Below are 21,598 nucleotides of genomic sequence, written 5' to 3'. Positions count from 1 at the left end.
TAATAGAAACCTGGCCACCATCACAGGAATAATGATTTCTCGTTAAATTTCATATTTTTTTTTATTTATTTGTTAATCGTCCAATCATACTCAAAATCTAAATTTCATTGTCGTTGTTTTGAATCATTGTAAAAAACGGTGTTGAGGTGACAAATGTGTGAAAGCAAACAAAAAAAAAATCACGGCACAATATAAAAGCAAGAAAAACAGTTCCAGTATGTCCACGAAATACAGTGCCCTCATAATCCAAATAATCACTAATTACAAAACTTAATACCTCCTTGCTTTATTGGTTCCCTTAAACTTTGCACTTGTGTGCACTGTTTCCTTGGCATATTTAGTGCTTCATTTATTACCACCTCATTTGCATGCATATTCATGAGTGCAAATGAGGAAGCCGGTGTTTCAAAACGATCCCCGTTCCGTCCACTTATTACCAAACCAATACGCCATTTAAGCAATCTAAGTCAGGTGGTTTAAAGTGTGCCTGCATATACTGTAGACCCATTTCATTTTAATTGAGTGAACAAAGCAAAAAGGCTGCCATTTAGGTCCAAATTGTTTAGTGCTGTGTGCTGCTTGAAGAATATAAACGTAAACCAATCATATGGTTGCCTTGTCTTGGTTTTAAATTGAGCACACAACATATATGTCTACAACAAAATTAAAAACTACAAAAGATTAAAAAAGAAACATTTGTTTAAAAAAAAAAGAATGGACTACTAATTAGAAAACATTGAATTTATTTGATAAAATCTGATGTTTCTATGTAAACAAACTCATAATGGTTTTCTGTTTTGTGCAGATAGAGAGCCAGATTTAAAAAAAATCAAGAATCTACAGTTTTTCCTGAAACAAAAGTGCCAAATGATGGTGAGTCACATGCTTTTGAGTTACTATGTTAAAGAATATTAGTCGTACTGTTTGTGTTGAAGCCTATGTAATATGGCTTCATGATTGTGTACATGGTAGATGCACCATGTTGGTGCTGGATTTCAATTTCAATTCTCTCACCAAACACAAAATGTGGAGTCGGAAAGGTAGGTCTTGAAAGCCATTTTTTGGTTTGTTTGATTTCATTGTGAGGCACAAAAATCCTTTCATTTTTCGTGATGATTCAAAACGTATTTCGGTGGACTGCTGATTTCAATTCTCTCACAAAACACAAACACGTGGAGTCGGAAAGGTAAGTTTGTTGGTTTGTTTGATTTCATCGTGAGGCGCAAAAATCCTTTCAATTATTCGTGATGTTTCAAAACATATTTCGGCCGACTGCTTGGCTGCTACAATTTACTTACATCTGGGCCAAGCAGCACACTGACAAAACAAGACTAGTCTCAAAAGGTCATCTCTTTCCCTGAGATTTTTTTCTTAAAGTGTAACATTTAAATGACATATTTCATATTTTACTTGACTTCGGACTGCCCAGGAATAGTATATATATAAAGCAAACAAACTATGTCATGAATTTCAGGGTTATTTTCAACAAAACTAAAGTGCATGTGCAGGCCTAAGGGACTTTTTTTTTCTTCTTTTTTTTTTACCAAGTGTCAAGAAACTGTCAACATAAGCATAGTCAGTGCAAAAAGATGTATTTTTTTTGGTCTTTATATAATAAACGGGCGGTGTGTTTATACCAGAGGGGGCATGTCAAGAATGTTATTCGGCTGCCGCTTGTCTTAAGAGGAAAGAGGCTTAAGGGGGTTATTAATGGGAGCGCACGGGAAATTAAACTACTAATGTAATCAGTGTGCTCTTGTCGTATATCTACAGTATTTCTGGACAGAACAAATCAAGTTAAGTTTTGTCACTTTCAAATTAGTTGTGTAGCTTGTCTAATCCCCTCGAAATCAGCCCGTTAGCCAACTTCCCTTGAGACTAGAAAAAAAATCTGGATCGAGACCTTCGGTGTGTCCATTTTAGTGTGGTGTTGATCATTGATGGTTCTCTATGCTATTAATCAATGTGTTTGAGAGGCCCAACTATTTGAAAATCTTGTTTTCTTTATGGCTGCATGAACTACTTATTTCTATATTTAGTCAGGCGCTCCATGGGCAGCACTCAGTCTGCTTTGGTAGTACTCGAACCCGCTCACCCTTATTATTGAGAATTCATCTCTAAGGTTTTACGGCACAGGTTGTTGTGCAGTTTGGTCTCACGTTAAGTGCTTTCCGCTTGAGTGGGAAAGTTACTACATTTGTTTTCCCTCACACCAGCACGAAGAAGCATTTTGGGCATCTTAAAAGCACGGGAGCAGACAGATAATAAATCCCAAATCTTATCTATTTACTCTTTATAATAACAACTGGGTATTTTTGGTGTGCTTTTCATGCCCCTATTTTTGCTGACCTTGTTGATAGCAGGAGCACATGTCCTTGGCAGTCAATCAACTTGGAATTCAACCTCAAACCCATGACTTCATCTTAAACCGAGCACCACGAGGCAAATTAGCTTGGCGTCAGCTTATCTCCCCGACTCATTTGCGGCTCTATTTTGCATTTGACTTGGCTTTCGGAAAGACAATGGTGATAAATTAGGCTGGTACGTGCTTCCAAGCCACAAATACTTTGCCACTTCGCCTCACCTGTCCAACTGTACATGGGAAAAGGTAGCTGGAGGAAATTAGTGACATTAGTCCATTGAATATATATAAATCATTTATGTTTATATTCATGTTTCCCTACAGTGAAGCATATAATTCCATATCATACGGGAAAGAGCAATATGTATGAAAGTAGACATGGATTCATTTTTCTCTATGAAACCCGATTCCTGCCTGTGGGGGGGTTGGCAAAAGATGTTTTATGCATGTCGGGGTGTGCGGCCTTATGTCAAGAGGCAAATGAGCTTCCTAAAATACGTTCTTCCTTCAAATATTTAGCGGTAGCCTTATTCTGTTAAGTAAGCCTCACCTCGCACCTCTAAGAAATGCTAAATGATCATTTTCCAAATGGGTCGCCACGGAGACTGGCTTGATCACGTTAAGCTAATTAGGATGAAACCTGAGGCAAAAGTAATATTAGAGGAGGATTATTATGGTCTTCGCAGTTGGGTGCTTGGAAGGAAAAGACTTGTGAAATAGGAACTTTAGGTCCCCCCCAAAAAAAACGTGGCTTTCCTAAGTCGTCTTAGCAGCGGGTGTTTTGAGTTAGGAGCTGAGAGCAATGCCTCGGGATGATTCTGTCATGCATAACAAATAGAATCAGTAAAGAAAACCATTTGCAAGCATTCTAATTTACTCTTTGCTCGATGCCACACTGAGATGAAGAGCAAGTGTAAACTTGCTGAGGTTCTCTTTAGATTCTCCCCACCTGCTCCATATGTGACGTAATGTCGAATTATATATTTTTTAAACCCACACAACGTGTGAGATTTCTCGAATTTGGGAATCAAATAAAGTCGAGTGCCAACGCGACAAAGCGATCCAACCGTATCACCAGTATTTTTAATTACGTGCAGATAGCTTGGCTTTAGCCAATATTCAAGTGTTAAATTACCGCACCATCTGTTGTCTTGGAAAATTATCTTTTTTATTTCAAGACTTTCATTTATAAGAATGTATTTCCCTCTTGTGCAGTTAACACTTTCGGACCATAGCCGAGTCGTAACAACAATTCAGTATCACACAATTTCTCCATCTTATCAATCATTAAAAAAAGAAAATTACACTTCCATTCTGCCACCTTTTCTTGTAATGTCGAAAATGATGCTCCCAGAAGCCCCGAATTGCACTTTTGCCTTTTCATTTAACATCATTTTCTCTGGGCTCTGTTCCCTTTTGCCTCTTTGCCCTTTGGCGCGTGGCATTTTGAAAACCCCATTTGTTAACTCATTAATATTAATTCTTCAAAATAATCTACTCCCATTCGTCTCTGGTATTCTCCCATGCCCCGCGCTGACCGCCACACACTTTGGTTCAACAGCATGCTGCTGCACATTTTATATTTGCTCTTCATTGCATCCGTGCAGATTGTCATTTGTTTTGGTAAATTACGGTATCCCTCCATCTGTCTTCTTTAGCACTTGCCCTCATTAGGGTCAGGCCGAGCACACAATCTGATAGTAATAACATGTTTTATTACAAAAGAGAGGATTGGAGGAGGGGTAAGGTAATGAGCATGACGACAACCAATAGTAACGGTCCCATGATTAAAATAAAATAAAATAAAACAATAACCGCAATATGTGAGCATGCATGGACAACATTTCAACAGATTCATAAACATAACAAATATAGAAGACAAAAAATAAAGGCTTGCTATTTATTGGAAAGACAAATAGCCCGGCAGCGACTATTTCAAATGGGGCTATGTTTGAGATTAATCACCATGCGAGCATTTGAAGAGTGCCGCTAAATAATTGATAAAGGCCGTATATAAGCAAGTAAGTGTGCGTTAAATAAGACATGAAAATGCATGACAGCCACTCTTGTCACATTATGCCGCACTGCGAATTACATTCAACGTGAACGTGCGATAAAGACAATCACAAAACGCTGCCCGAGCTGTCATATGTCAGGTGACTTCATAAAAAGATGGCGATGTAAAAACTCTTCGTATAATGCCATCAAAATGCAATTACACTGGAATATTTAGTCATTTATTCACTGTAAGTGGAAGGGCCTACCTTTTATTGGCAGATAAGTATGCAAATAAGCGAAATCTTTCAGTCTTCCCCTTGTGAGTCGACCAATTAGAGCAGGTGTGTCAAATATAAGGCCCCTAGAGCATAAACCGGCTCACTGGGGGTTTTTAATTTAACGCAGAATGAAATAGATATATAAATTCCATCGAGACCCTGCAGTTTCAGCGGATAGAAAATCTACACACCCTTGTTAAATTACATACTGAAATTATGCCCATAACGTTCAATGCGCAGGAAGCAAATGGAATAGTCCATAGCATGATAAGCAAAGGGGGGATTTTGTATTGATGTTTTATAGCACGTTAATCGTAAAATAGGAGAAAATGTTGTGAATCCATTTGCAGACCCCCTATTAGTCTCCAGGTCTCGGGCAATCAATCACCTCTGCTTGCCTAATAATAAGTCTGCCCCTGCTCTGAACTACGGGCTTGACAACCTTAAATTAGTGGCTGTTGTGTAATCGCCACAGCATATCATTAGTTGCCGCCGTTTAACATTCACCGCTCGCGTTCCCTTGTTTCCGTGATCACCCTTCCTCTGCTGGAACCGTGTACTGTGGATTGTGGAGGTGAACCCGTAGCATACGCGCCCAGCGAGAATCTTCGCACGCTCGTTCATTAGCATCTGTGCAATTGGCCCGCGCACAGCTGTAAAGAGGTTTAGCGCGCGTAAAAAATTTTTGGCCATTACCACGAGTGGCGAACTGCAGCCAAAGGGCATTACAGTTGGCTGTTTTTGGACCGCCGCCACTTACCTGCGGCTGACAGAATGTGGCCCACCTTGAAGATAAACGCAGCAACCTTTTACTTTTACAGTTTTGACTCTGCAATGGTGGTCTGCAAAAGGGGATTAACTTCACACAAATACAAATAAATTCTTAATAGGCTTTTTCAAACAGTTTGCTTGGATGGAAATGTGAACTGTGGCAATTGTACTCGCACTGTACGATACTAAAAGGAGAACATTTGTAGTTTCTATCTGTTCTAATCCAGATCGATATCTCCTTTTTTTTGTATTTGACGGCAAAATGTTGATAGCCTATCAACACATGGCTTCTAAGTGTTTGTCTGTGCTGCCATCAGCATTAGCATCAGCGCTAAAGTTCATTCATTATTTGCTATTCTTTCACCCAGTGTGATCCCTGCGGGAGTCACTTTGGACCCTCTATTTTTTTTAAACGTTGTTGTTCCAACAAATTGATCTTTCTCTTGGAGAATTCATTAAGCAAAGACCAGTTGCCATAGTTATTTTTACCATTTGAGAGCAAATAGCCTAAAACAAAGCCCTTTGAGTGCTTGTGGCATATACAGCGGATGGTATTCAATGTTATACAAGAAATGACACCAATTGTTTCAAAACTCTTCCCGCCAATAATGGCATTTCGAACATGTACAAAAATATATTTTTAAATATATCATATATATCATGGGTGTGTAGAATTTGACATCCATTCAATTTTCAAATTAAAGATGCAATGGCCACACGGTCTCGTCCTTGTCACAAGTGGGTGTTTCCAGTATTAGTTATACCTCTGCAATCAAGTAATGTGACTTTTTTTCATGAAATATATTGCATTTAGGTAATTGTCTTGAATGTTACCCATCTATTATCTATGCTGCCGGTTTCTTTTTGAGCATGAAATAGAGAGCGAGCTATCAAAGCTGCCATCACTTTCATCTTATGTAATAGTGCCAATGCCAAATTAGACAACAAGCCTTAATGAACAGAATGACTGAAGGCCAATGAGAGCAAATGATTAAAGGTGTTACCGTTCATCCGAAACGAAGTAAAACTACCACGAATTGTGCCGATTAAAAGATTTCGACATCCATGCTTCAATAAGCGCAAAATGACTGGCTGTTCCACATTCAAACAGGCTTAAAGCAACCTTGTCTTTCACTGTACGTCGATAAATCCCCGAAAAAGAAAAAAAAAAAGTCAATTCGACGGCTGAGTGAACATGAATGATTTCTATGTCTTTATATCAGGCAGAGACAAGCAGACATCCACGCTGTGCAGTCAGCTTGCGATGTTCCTGGAGAATTAGTGCCGGGTACATTAGGGAGGACTGCTGAGCTAAAGGCTCTGCTGCATTATTCAATAAAGAACAGTGCGCCGCACGTTCGCCAGAGATACCCCGGTCCACTTTTGTCAGTTTCACTCCGGTGAAATACAGACAGCCAAGGGGACGCTCATAAATCTACATTGGCACAATGCGTTCATATTCTGCAGGTTAACCAGAAGAACCACCTATTATACTTTGTCACTTAAACCGAAAAGTTTCCTCGAAAATGTAAAGTTGTATTTGTGTGTTATCTTTGAAATATTTTTTTCTTCAGTGTATCAATAGCAAAGTGTCCTCCATAGATCCATTACACCGGTAACAGCTGATTCCCGATGCGGGCCATCCGTCTCTCGCCCTGACCGAGATAATGGTCTAGGTACTTTTCTCTGTTAGTGGTTGATAATGCCGCGGGTGCTTTCAGCAAGCGATGCCATTGATCGTAGCTAACTGCAAAGGCTCTTGGGTAGTTGCTTGCGGGCATTTGAGGTTGCTGACCTACGCTCCCTAAATTGATCCAGATTTTGTACACTTTATATCTTTTTTTGCTGCCTAAATGGGCTGCTGTTGAAACTCATTGGATGTTCCCTCGGGAGTAGGTGTTGTGAGCTAGCTTGTGGATACCTGGGCTACTTTTTAGATGCACAGTTAATTTTGGCCACACTAAAAGGGTGGCCACAAAAATTCTATTTAAATTCGGTCCCTTCATTTGTGTTTTCAGCCCAGACTGAATCTCGATGGGGCACATTTAATTGACATTTAATTCATTTTGGCCCTTCATGTTTGCTGCCTGTATTGACTTTTGTCGCAATTTAGTTTTACATATAAAGACAAATGTTAAAGACCTCATTTTGTCATAACTGACCTCTTTTGGAGAGTGAACGCCTCCAGTGAAAATGTTCATGACCCACGGATCAATACACCCAAAAAAACAACAAATCAAGTTAATTAGGCATGCTGAGGGAAAGAAAAACGGTTTAAAGGAGACATGACACAATTCATTGTGCATTTAATTACCGTTGGTCAGTTCCACCAAAATGCAGCTTTTGGTACTCCCCCCTGCAAAAAGTAAGATAAGAATTGTATTGATTTCTCTCACTCTTAACCTTCTTATCTAACAATAACTATTTCACTTGGCATGCCTTAAAAATACAGGATTAACTCAGTGTTACCTCTCTCCGGAATCGGTCTACAAAAACTTTCAGATTTTTTTTTTGGCAATGCGGCGATAGTTTTAGTTTATAACTTCATTTTAATCTTTAATAGATGTGTGGCTGCAGAGGGCTTATTTTACTATCTACATTGAGTCATAGCTTTCATCACCCAAAGTTTTAGGGAGTGAGGCAGGTGATTGCAAAGTTTGAATTTTCCCTCAGAGCAAAAGCCTTTTTTTCCCCATTTGCTTTTTTATAAGCTAGAGCCACTGTACTTTATTGTGACAAACTAGCAAAATTTCATATCATAATGTCATACCTCTTTAGTTCAAATGTAATCATATATATGTATATACATATTTCCTTGTAACTAAGAGCTCTACATTCCTCCAAGCAGAAATCTCAAAAGTTCATAGCTTTACTGCAATCATTCATTTTCTCCGCATGTAAGCAAATCAAAGTAGTCTGGCGTGTTCCTTTTCTGCCGATTTTGCTTTTTTGCCCTATGAAGATTAATGTGCCTCCGTTTTCCCCCTGTAATTTATACCTTTACATGATAAATTAACGCCTTTGCCAGAGTCTTGCACGATTAATTTCGCCACGTTGCTCACGACATGCTGACAACGACAGTGACGCTCCCTCGCGACTGCTGAAACATCACGTTAAAAAGGGTGAAAGAGGAATTAGAATGCGACAATGAAAAGTACAGACCAAACTGTAAATGTGACAAGGATACAAAAGCAAGATTACTTTACAGTGGGACCTTAGGTTTCATGATTAATTCATTCCAGAAAGTCTTACTGTAAGCAAATTGTACAAAAACTAAAGCAATATATCCCAATTGAAGTAGTATAAATCCTATTAATCCGTTTCAAACACCCAAATAGTGTTCACTAAAAATACAGTTCACAAAATACTTTTCAGCGACGCGGATGAAATAAAGGGTAATTAAAGGCTGGAGATTAATTAAAAAGAAAATAGAGCCCTGAGTGGATAGGTTAGCAGAGTTGACTGCAGAGTGCTGCGGTTAATTCACTTCTAAGCAAAAGCACATAATGAGTGTGCCCCCCCCCCCCCCTTGTGAAACACATTCCGTAACTTCACTGTTTATGTGACATTTACTGAATACCGTCCACAACTGGTAAACATTTCAGCACTTTTGCAAAGTATGTACACTTGCGAGAATGAGTCAATGATGGACACATTGGAATAGGGCTGACATTTAAACTCTGCAGTCGGATACGCGGACACACACAAATCATGCGCGGCGCCCTGCGAGTTGTTGGCATTTCCGTCCTAACTAACTGGAGAAAGACCACCTTACAGACGTAAGGCTTCGGATTGGGAATGGTCTGTAGCTAATGAGTGTCTTAATGAGAGCATGAGCTTGAGGTTCGTAAAATGCATGACGCTAAATCACTTTGTCAAGCTCGGTCACGAGCGACATAAAAATGTTGCTCATATTTCCCTAAATCAAACACTGAATGAACCCGAATGCTTTTTAATGTTCTAAATTAATGTAGTCGAGAGGAGGAAAAACATTCTCTTTTTTTGCAGTCTTCGGGTAGAAGCATAGTGTTTTCCTTTGAGCCTAAATAAACCGTCTAAATTCCACTAGGGGAGATATCCATCCTAGTTACGCAGAGATAGAAGTCCCTATCGGAAGCTTCATGAGATTCCCGTCCAAAGCAGGGCGCCATTACTCAAGTGTTGTCAGCGCTGATCTTAGTCTCCGCACCGGCGAGCGACGACAACCAAATCACGGCAAAATACACACAGCGACTCGGCTGCCTCATCGGGCTACTGATAGGGCCACTGCAAAGTCAGACATTTGTTTTTGATTTTAGATTTGGTGCAATCCAAAGAAAAACACTTCAGTCTCTAAAGCACAGAATCATCTTTCCGCTTCTGGAGTGGCCCGGTACCAAATGTTCCACGGACCAGTACCGGTTCGGGCGTTGGGGACCACTGCTATTTTTCATTTATTCTTAAAACACAAATATAGTTTTTTGGCATTGCTCATTTTAATGGGAAGATCATTTGACATACAAGTTGTGAGCATGGGCACAGGAGAATTAAACTCCTAAGTCAAGGATTCACTGCAGTGTACCTGCTTTTGCTGAGACAGCATTCTCTTCCAACTGCAATTTTAATTCACCTGAGATGGCCACTTGGAAAAAAGAACTTTCCAGAAGCGAGACATAAATTGTGGTCCTCTTTCCACGAAAATGTCTCGGATGAAACCGATAGACATTATCGTCAATTTTCTAAGCGGGGCAATTTCAACTTGAGACGAAATGAGTCATTTTGAGAAATGATCGACGGGCTGATTTCCCTTCATAGATACTGGTGATAAAATTGCCGTGATCAAAGGGTTTGCTGTAATGTTCTTTGGATGTATGACGGACAAAAAGCAGTGAGTAGGTCTGGCGAGATCTTGATGGGAATTGAACTTTGATGAGTTTCTCACCGGAAGGCCCAGGACAATCGTGGTTAAGGGACACATCGAGGTATTTCGAAGCAGCCATACTGTAATTGGGTTCTTGCGGACTGAATGGAATCGTCGTTTTTCCGGTTGATTTTAAACATGCAGAGCTACAATTTGTTCAGTTTACCACCAATGCCTCAAAATGGCAACAAATTTGATATAGGTCACTTTTAAAAGCAATTTGAACAGCGAAGGGGAAAAACTCTCAAATAGAGACTGCTAGACTGAACTTGGCCAAAATCCGCTTTAATGTCATCTGGGCTAAAGGGCAGGATGCTGGATCTCCTGGGAGACACACTGGATTGGAAAACCATGAAAGATGAGTCCGGTGTTATGACTCGGGGCATCATGGGAGTGGAGTTGAATTGGGTTCCCCGAGCAAATGCGCTATAGATTATTTGCGCATATACTATAGATCATCCGAGCAGCAGTTTGCAGGATAATAATTTCCTTCACAGTCCTTATGTCATGGCAAAAGGGAGGCATCCGATGATTTTGTAAGCCGTATGTACTTGTTTCTTCATGTTGCATGTGAATTTTGCTTTGGTAGTAAAAATCACTCAGGACTTGTATTTAATCCAGTTGAGAAAAACAAAAAACAGAACTGGATTTCGTTGAAGGTCTCTGATTGTCAGAGCGCTAGTGCAAACCCAGCGAGTCAAATTACAAGCATTTTATCGTTTAATCATAAATTGTATTTACTGTGACTATGCATTACTTGTCTGACAGGCTATCTGATCTAAGAAAAAAATAATTAGGACTGAAAAAACTCCAGTCTTGGTTTATGGTTTGATTACTTCTTCCCTACATGTACAGTTTAAAGGCTTGCAAATCATTTGCGCATTCATAGTTTTCCATTCCATGTCAAACTACGCCGAGCTTTTCCCTCACTTAAGGGCATATGTTTGCCTTCTGGCTATTTCATTTTAACGGCAAAAGCTGTTTTATGAGAACGTCACTGCGGAATTCATTCGCTCGTCGTCTGGTCTTTCGTAGTAAAATAAATAAATAAGAGAAGTCAAATGTGCGTCGGTTTGCTCTCCCGTTCATGTTGCGGTTACGTGGTGAGGAGGAGCGGTACAACAAATGGATGGATTGAAATAACAAGAAATTCCTTGAAGTATTTGCCCGCCATACACGACTGAGCTGTCATGTCAGTGACTTGTCATGAGATGGCGACAGTCTAGTTGTGCTGCCATTGAAATTTGAATTGTAGATGAACAGGAGACAAGACCAATACAGTAGTGCTATATTGTGTTTAACAATAACACTTAATCATTTCAAATAGGCCTATGGCTAAAAAACGAAGCATGGGGAGTCTCTGTCAACTAACTATACGTGTAGTCAATGAATGGCTATTCAATTGCATTGGTTGTGTGCGAGCATCGATCGTTCACTTTTGTTACATTCGGCAATATCCCTCGGTGGGTGGTGGGCCCGATATATTTTCACGTTTGATCAAATAATCGCATCCTGGAGACGGACGGGTCAGACCGGGCGGTATTGTATTCCATAATGATTGAATTCCTGATAATGCGCGAGCAACACGGGATTACATCTGCCTTGTTATTGCACAGGGTTAATCAATATAAGTAAAGCATAGTCTTTTAATTAAAGGCTATTCTCTTGTTTTGCTGAAGGGGGTATTAGATGTTCAACCAGCCCAACCTTGAGGAAGCCTTTTGTTACTGGCTTGTGTTTCATTGTTCTAACATGGAGGTGCGGCGACTTAATAATCGCGCCTCTCTCTATCCTCAGAGACTAGAGCTTCAGACATCCCCATAATAACTTTTTACCAAATAGGCCTGAAGCAACACACACTCCAAAAAGGGGGAAGCTTCACTGGACAGACTCAAGGGAATACTTTGACATGGCTCGGCCTGTTCTCGATAGAATTGAGTGTAATGGTCCGCTGAAATCCTCTCTGAACTTGTTGGATTTTCCTTACTGATTTTTGACTGGTGGGTCGATCCAGTGCTTACTGTCGAATGAATCCTTTTTTTATCCTGGCAAAGACGACTGCTTGCAGTCAATCATGATCACGAATGAGAAATGAATCGGGCTGGGCCTTAGTAAGACACGTTAATCGTTCCTCACGTGTCATCAAATTCAGTCGGAGCTGGCTTGACGTCATCAAACAATTTTAACTTCGAAAACAATATATCTGAATATAGTATCATTCCTTTTCCTGCCCACTGATGCGAACGAATGCGCCTGGGTCATTAAAGTTGTGGAAGGACACATTTACTATTGACGTATTTAAACTCATTCGCCACATTGTTTATGAACACCTCTAAATGGTGCTACAAACACACACACAATTATTGACCTTGTGTTTCTAATGATTACCTTATTCTTTCCACATGACCAAGCACGAAAGCAGCACTCTAGAAAATTGATGTTCATTTATTCATTTTATTTGGTTTTCAAATTATTACTTATAAACAAACACAATGAATAATTTCAGGGAAGCTCCATTCTTAATTATTTTATGTGACCTCCCAGTCTTACACACATAAACTTGTAGGTTTCGGTTCTGGGCTTTCTTAACCTTGACCGATTCTTTTACTACGGTGGCAGATGTTCTCAACTGGCCCTACTTGGGCTGGCCTGAATAAGCAGGTCATGTCTGTTTTTATACTAGATGCTCCGCGGTTAGCATGGGGCCGACTCAGCGACTTGGGATAGCCGCTGAAGACGGGCCAAAATGCGAGACAGCTGCTCTAAAAGGAATCCACCGAGAGCCGAGCTAAAAGCAAGATAAAATCGCATCTACCGTTGTGTCGACCTCAGACGCCCGCCATTACAAATTCATGCGCTCACAACGACATCCCAACGGCTTCGTGGCGAGAAAAGTCATAACCGCACAGATGTTCGATCGCATTGTCTCATCGGATGCGCTAGCGCATAAAAGCAAAACGAGCGATGGCGGTTTGCTGCACGGACGATACGGTCTTCTCCCAGTTGGATATTAAAATGGAATGAATTGTTTATTTATTCTGCCTGTGGGCTGTGTTTCCAACTTTAGTGCAATTTTTGGGGGGATGGACCCTACAGTGTACACTTAAAAGTCAAACGTCATCCCCTTCAGGAGATTGTTCAACCAGATCTTTAATTGAAACAGTGGACACCGTGGCTGTTTATTTAAAAGCAGATTGTTTGAATAATATTGGCTAATAGATTTTGCTGAAGGTCCGTGTTCTCTTGAGAATCATTCGAGGTTTTTTTTTTTTCCCCTTCTAGTCCTAAAAGCCCAAACACGTTCATCAAACCATTGCAGTGACTGACAATCCAAATGAGCCAATGAGAGGAGACTTTTTTTAGCGATCTAAGTGGCAACCAGTTTTTTTTGGGACGGGCAAGTAGAATCCAATTACAGCGCAATTCAATGGAACTGTCACACTTTTCAAAGTGGGTGACCACCGAGTGTGATAGATTGCTCGGCGTGGAGTAAAACACATGGTCGCACGCTCACATTTTTGGATTGCTGCACCATGTTGGTCTTCGCACTTGAGCTCGTTCCAGCAAGTCGACAGCATGTCTTGTGAAATGTCTTTTTTTAGCATGTTTATAATGACGCTTAAATATTACTGAATTGTTTGTTAACTCGGACAATTCCAGCACCCTGCCATTAAATTCCAAAGCTGATTATGCCATTTCGTACATAAATCTATCCGATAGAGATTTGTAGACAATGCGGGAGCCTGTATCAGAGACGAGAGTCATCAGACTGAATTTATGAATGACTGACAGTACGCAAATGACAAATGAATCGTTACAATTGTACATTTGGGCACATAGAACTCCATCAAGGTCTGACAATCCTTAACATGTTTGTCAGACTCCGAAATGACGTTCCAACTTGCACATGAAGTAATTTTTTTTTACGTCCATTGCAGTGTACATTAAAATGGTCCGATGAATAATTTGTAATCCAAAGACACCCTCATCATTGGGAGTCTGGAGCTAAAAAGAGCAGGCCTGATTCACGCTCTGATTCATTCTCACCATCTGATCCAACACGACAGAGCCATCCTCTAACAACACCTTAGCATGAGCGCAATAATGCATTCGACACGGCTGCATGAATGACTCCGGCACACTTCGCACCGACATGGCCCGAGTCAAAGGAAAAATGTATTTGCCGAATTCACACTATCAAATTCTTAAAACCGCTATCCAGTTTAAATCTCAATATTTGAAGGTGAGACAGTTTTACACTGGTGTTGACTAAAACGCGAGAGGCTTGCTGAAGAACCGAGAGAGTTCAAAAGGCAGGAAAGAATAACGGTAATATTTCAGGAGGAGACGTACAACACTGTTAGAAAGAGCTAGAACAAGCACACACGTACATTCAGTACATTGTGTTACTCCATACAGTGGTGTCTCCTACGACCTCTGTACAATAAGGATCACAGAAAGTCAATGTGTTTACCTTCACTGCACAGAACCTCATATTTCTGCTGTGTGTGCGCAGAATCAAAACGAGGTGAGCGAGGACATCATATGCTCACAAAAATTTGAAAGACTTTTGTAAAACTGACACGGCTCCCGATTCAACCCCTATTGTGAATCCTGCCATTCCGCCCCTTGTTTGAGAACTGCAAAGTTGAACTACTGGGACATTGAACAATTTCGTCATTTGAGGGTTTATGGGTCAAACTAAGTTCAACCTGAATGGTTAGACTGAGTTCATTTTCACTTCTTCCTGGAATTTGACCCGTTAAAACGTTTGAAATTTGCGAACCAGCGACCTGCAATCGACATGCAGATTCCCACCAGAACAGAAAATGGCTGCTTTTAATTCATCTTACCTTCAAGCACTTTTAAGTGTGCTTCGCATTTAACCTCTAACCGCTTCCAGATTAGCTTTTCTGCACTTTGCATCGAGACTCTTAACACGCAGTAACGCAATATAAACACAAACTTACTCCAATTGCGATTAATTATCCGTGGAGCCGGTGCGAGAGGCGTCACCTGGCATAACCCTTCTTTCTCAGTAAGATAAAATACAAGGAGCTCGGGTGAGGAGTTGTGGTGCCGTTAGTTCCTTCTGCGAGAGATAAGAGATGCTCTAAAGATAGAGTGGGATGCTCCCGATACCCTTGAGGGATGCCTGTGATAGCATTTGTATTAGGGCAGCACAAATGGAAACAATCTGGACCGAGACCTTGCATCAACACATCATCAGGCTGAGATGTTTGCTGGCAGTGATACACGTGTAATGACCAGGTTAGGGAGCAGAGACCGTATTCAGCGAATTGTTTTTGGATGGCTTTTTACCGTTACAGAAAAAGGATAGCCTTTTGTTGAAATGTTATTAGTCCAACCTCCGTTCACTCATTTCCTTGTGCTGTCATCCAATCACTTTCTTTTGTCATTTTATTTTAACATCTGTGTGGACGTACGACTAAATAAATGCGAGGCAAACCTTTCGCACAGACAAACCTATTTGGGAATATTCAAAGAGGCCTGTATGATCTCGAGCAGTTAATTAACTGTCAAACAACTATTCCAAATAAAAGATGAAACCCCGGAGCCTGGCTAGCCGCTGCTCTCTCCGACTGCTTGTTGGCTTGGAGTGTGATTGGCAGGTGATTTATGACTAATCTGACTGGGCATTAGTGAGGTTGTCTCCCTCATCAATTGGAGGATATTAAAAATGATGAAAGTGAACAGGCTGAAAGTGGGAGACTAGTGACAAACAACAGTGTGAGGCAATGTGTTTGTGCCCGACCTTGCATTTCGTCCAGACACAGTTGTATATTTTCTATATTATTCTAACGAACACCGTGGCACTCCAAGACCGGTCGTTCTAGTTCATTTCTTGCAAACAGAGATTGTACCGAGCAGACAAATTCGGGATACAAACCATTAAACATCAAATGAACACCTCGAAATAATTCAATGCGTTGCTTTGGTAGTATACCAGCCGTTGATGAAATATTTTTTTAACTTGCAAATTATTTATTAATCATCAATGTTGTTTTCCTGTTGAGATAATTAATTGGATGACGGCCTCTCTGAAGTGGAACAATTACTGACATCATAATGTATCAAAGGAGGAAGGGGGGTGCAATCACGACTGATATTCTGATTTGTCACTTGGCAATAACGCAGAACATTGAATTCCTTTTGAACATGATGTCTTTTGTTCATATCATTTGCGAATAGCGCTGACATTTTCGGTTTTGCATTCAGATGAATGCCGGAGACTCAATTGACACACAGTGGATATTCAAAAACAAGTGTTTCGTGATCCAAAACATGAGACAAGATAAAGCATTACATCAGATTAGATCAGATTGGAATGTGTCGGTGTACCTAATAGACTGTCCACTCAGAGTATGTTATCAAGACAGCCATCTCTCATTGCCAAGTGTGCGTTATTACGAAGATCCATATTTAATATCCCGAGTCAAGTCGAGCTGCACTTAACAGTTGAGTGTATATGAAGCCAAACACTTGAAAAAAACAGATAGACATCGTCTGGTCTATTTTGCGACCGTCCAGGCGAGCCGAGCCAGCTGCAGGAAATTGCTTGGAGCTGTCCAATTCTGCGCCTATGGAGTCAACTTGTCGTATTCTCCATTGTCCCAATTCCACGGCGTGTGGGTACCCGGTAGAGATTGGATCGACCGCCGCTCATTTTTTTCCCATCACCCCAATTTACAGCAAACTCAACAGCTCTCAGAAACTCCCCCAACCCCCCCAACGTGAAAGATGGAGCCACATAATTGAGTGTTCATAATACCACATTGTGAGACCCAACTTATGATGACCGTACAGCGATACCTTGGCAATCCTAATCCAAATCATTTACAGTACCTTTATCTACCATGTCGCTCTCCATGGCGGTTGAAAAATGTAATAACCCGATTTAAGTGGATTCTGGCTGACACCTAATGCAAATCTACTTAAATATTGTAATGTAATATTTTTATTTTAATTCCCGCCACCCCAGGAACTTTAATAGGCGATCCCCTACTCTATCTTACATTTTGGATCTCATTAGACTGAGGGCAGGCACAGTTCTTTCCAGAACTATTCCCTTGTGAATGTCTCATAGCGGAACAGCCCAAAACTGGCTTGTCAGTCCACTGCTACCTTTTGTGTTATTAACCAGGCTCCATCCAGGCAGGACTCACTGTGTCAGTCATTTTTGCCGACGCCCGTGAACCATCCGACTGATCGAAACATTCTGACACCTCCGAGACATTTATTGACATCTAATTGACATGTTAAAAGGGGTCAGAGGTCTCCCAAGTATCAATGTTTAGACTGAAGGCTCCGTGCGGTGCGAATCACTGGGTTGAACTAGCTATGACATGCAGGGAGCGAAGAACTGTGATGTTCTATCCATCCATCCCCCCGCCGCTGTCGGATGCACTTACAGCAAGCTCGCAGGCTGTCATCTGTCATGCTGATACTCCCCCGGGTGTGCCTCGATTTAGAGGCACGGCCGGGCCTCCCAGCCTGGAAGAAGTAAGCACACAGTAAATGACCAGACTGTATAAATCCCAAGTGACCCTTTGGAAATAAACCCAAGTGACCCGACTGTTAGATGGACTCTGACTAGAGCACAATACTCTTATGGTGTAATGCATGGTATACTGCAGTGCAGCAATTCAATTTTGGAAAGTGGATATAAATTGGACGGGCGGATGCCCATCACTCTCCTGCCTGCTTAAGGTAATATTTTTAATATGCTCTCACTGCAATGGTTGCCGGAGTATGAATCCACATCAAGGGCCAGTGCGCTGGCCCCCGTGAGGATGAATTTGATGATTTGAAGAAACTGAAATAAATTGTTGCTTCATTCTAGTATCGTCACCAGAGGCAGGGGGGGAAAAATATGGAAAGCTCCCAAAGTTTGATGGGGTGCTTCTTCAGCAAGACTAATAGCGCTTTTATAAACAATGCCTCTCCGAGGTACCTCGCTAGTAGTATTCTGCAGGGCACAATGCCCAGCGGCCGTAAGCTGCTGCAGTCCACACAAGCGTTGGGTTCTGTGTGCTGCAAGACTGCAGTGGAGCGAGTGATTTATTCCACCTGTCAGCACAGCAGATGCTCCAGACGGATGCTTGAGTGTTTTTCGGCTCAGGCAGATGCCTCCTTTCATATAGGGTGGCTCTCGTGCACAGCCAGAGGCCCAAATCAAATCAAACCGTTACCAACTCCAATTGAAATCAAGTCCCAACAAGGAAATACCTCTTTTCGGAGACGTCAGATTGCACTCGAGTTTGTCTTTAGCGGCGTGCCTCAACTGTACGTGACGTACTACTAATTGACCGGACGTTGTTTGGGACATATATCACATCCCCGGCCCGGATACAAATTGCCTCGTTTAAAGCAACGCTCGTCCGTCTCGCGCACAATTCATCTGAATCACGGTGACACACAACACACGCGAGGACAGTGCAGCTTCGTTTTGGACTCATGAGCAGATAGTGTCGTTTACGACAAATGGAAATCATTTGTATTTGTGCTCGGACTGTCATGAAGCTTCTAACTTACACGTCTCCAGTTGGACAGAGACACATTTTGTGACATTGTGTAGTCTAAAACCATCAAAGTATGTTGTAGGAAAAGTCTTTCCGTACATCAGCATGCCTCATTTGCCCAATTCCATTTCGCTCCATTCCTGCCGGCTTCTTTAGATGGAGACTGTGAATGTTTTCATAATTCAATGAAAATTGGGGGGTAAGATCTAAAACATGCTCTGTTTATTAAAAAATCAATCTTCACTGTTATGCCAAAGGCGCTCCAATTGTAAGCAAACTCAAAACTCAATTATTTATAATATTTATGAATGCCATTCAAAGCCGGATGATAGCCTCTGCTTTTGTTTCATACTTCACTTATAATTGGTCCTTTTTTTATTCACTACATTAATCTCTACACGAGCCACACTTGGTACAGTGAGTGAGATTTATATTCCATCCAAATGCCCTACAAATTGCTGATTTAATGATCAAGTTCAAAAGTTTATGTGATTATAAGGTTTATATACTGTTTTCATACATTTTTCCCCAAAACAATTTGTGGATGAATGTTCCTTAACATAAAACAATTTTTACATTCACTACCGCTGCTACAGATGTTTCAATTTCTTCAATGATGGAACGCAATAATGTTATCAAGACTAATATAGGCAGACCGGCTAAGTGCTTTTGAGAGTAATTAGCTGTGATTGACTGCTCTGAAACGTACCTCTTATAGCCGAGCAGGGTGGGGGAATGTGACTTTAATTGATAAGGTGACACCATGAAACATTGGCATCTCTGAACCATAATCGCTATACAGATATTCACATTATTTCAGGAGCTCAGACAGATATGAAGCGTCGGTGCTGACTTTGGCCGGGTATCAATTTGTGACTCCCAAGAGTAACAAATCCAACACGGGTTTCATTACCACAGGCAGTCAACAGAGAATGACAACAACAGTTGTCATTTTATGGCCGAGGCCGTCTGCTACGTTATTCATAAAGTCAATGTATAAAGAGGTATTAGGGGATAAAATGACACTGCAGTAGCGGTGGGTATGGATCAATAAACCAGCTTTACCTGTCACGATTGGAGTAAGTAATCGATATTTTGGATTTAAAAAAAATCGAGTGAGCGATGGCTCCTTAATTAAAAAAAAAATACATAAATGGAACAGTCGAATTTGTGCTGCTCCTTGGTTCCCGTTATGTGCTAGCATTAGGCTAGTAGATTTTCGGCTTATGTGGTTGTTTAGAATATGCAACCCCACGTTCTTCTACGTACGCTCGTATCTCCTCTCTCGCCAACAGTTGAGAGCCGACATCGCTCTTGTGCCGAGGGGAGGCTCACCTTCAGAGATGGCGATGCCAAAAATGACCGATGTGGAAAGCCACCCCTGATCAATACTAGTAATAGAAGCTATAAGACTCCTTACCTTCCCCCTGTACAGTCTCACTCAAACCGAACCGGATCGATGCTCTTATATAACGGCCGCCATTGTACGTACATTTTGACGTGGGTCACAAATGAAAACTAGGAACAATAGACTCTCGCAGTCTGGGGTTGACTGACAGATGACACGAACCACAAAACTCGGAGGTGTCGGTCTTAGTTAACCGTTTAGTAAGTGGATAATGTACGAGTTAAATCAGAAAATCAGCAATTTGAAGTCTTCAGATGCATAACAATTGTGCGAAATTCTTTCCATGTTGGGTGTTAGCCCAGAAAATAGATTTCGGTTATTCTTGATGTTTAGGATATTTTGACGGTACAGGTATACTTTTTTTATATTTATTTTTCGAGTGAAGACCTCAGAAGTCTCATCCTGGATTTTATAAGGAATTATATAGTTCCATAAAGGGACAATAGAGACTTTTTTTGCCTCAGGCTCCCCGAAATGGATTTCGTTTTTAAAGCGCTTTGGAAAGTGCTTTTACTATATTACTTCATAAACACAATGATGGTGGCGTATACTGTTAAAAAAATGCTTGAGATATCTCAATCGCTGGACAATCATTGGATAATTTTGACTCTATTTTAAAGGGCATCAGAGTTTTTTTGTGGAAGAAAATGTGCTCATTGCCATATTTATTGAAAAATGACCCATGAATGAGGACAGCAGAAAGAGCGCAAACAAACAATTTGCAGTGTGTAAATACTTCATTGCCATAGGGGAGGTAAATGTAAGGTTGTGCAAATATAAGCAGATAGTGTGACAAATATGTCTTGGTGTCCCATTTTTCTTTGAGTTAGCATTTTTGCTCAAGGGGTAATACATTCTGACTGTATATGGGAGACATTGATAGAAGCGTCTCAGAAATATTCGAAGACTATTTTTCAACTTGTTACATTCGCTGATGGACTTTGAAAAAAATGACCTCTGCAAAATATGTAGCGTTTCAAATTGACACTGTCCTGCCGTAGTGTGTAACAGACTAAAATCCAAATGACTTCCGACTTCTCGATTGCATTTCTCATCTTTTGCCGCTGGGAATAACCCCGTGGCAATAAGCACCTTATGACGGATTACTTTGCTCATGCAGAATTATGTGAGAAATAATAAATGAAATGTTTACTACACTTACGTTTGATTTTGCGTTATTATGCCAAATAAAATGAAAGTGAGAGTGACTTTAGGTGAGTGTAAAATCACCCTCTGGGGAGATTTACTATTCCAACAATTAATGACTTGAGGTGAGGATAAATCCTCTTCTATGTATTTACTATTTGAGGATTTAACAATAAATCTCAGCAAGGATGC

At 40.8% G+C, this 21,598-nt stretch overlaps 1 protein-coding gene across 4 annotated transcripts in view; it reads left to right on the top strand.

Moving 5' to 3' along the window:
• LOC148379342 (xylosyl- and glucuronyltransferase LARGE1) overlaps positions 1 to 21,598 on the top strand; it is a 107,589-nt gene that overhangs the window by 21,037 nt on the left and 64,954 nt on the right. For all 4 annotated transcript variants that reach the window (XR_015855323.1, XM_088366536.1, XM_088366535.1 and 1 more), the window contains one exon: positions 806 to 873. Coding sequence is in view for 3 of the 4 variants with exons in the window: in XM_088366536.1 (XP_088222662.1) it covers positions 806 to 873 (68 nt within the window). In the remaining variant the exon portion in view is untranslated. The remainder of the gene's footprint in view (positions 1 to 805; positions 874 to 21,598) is intronic.

The sequence above is a fragment of the Syngnathus floridae genome, chromosome 22 (genome assembly GCF_059516105.1).
Source record: "Syngnathus floridae isolate MCC-2025c chromosome 22, RoL_Sflo_1.0, whole genome shotgun sequence".
NCBI lineage: Eukaryota > Metazoa > Chordata > Actinopteri > Syngnathiformes > Syngnathidae > Syngnathus > Syngnathus floridae.
This window is presented reverse-complemented; position numbering and strand designations above follow the sequence as displayed.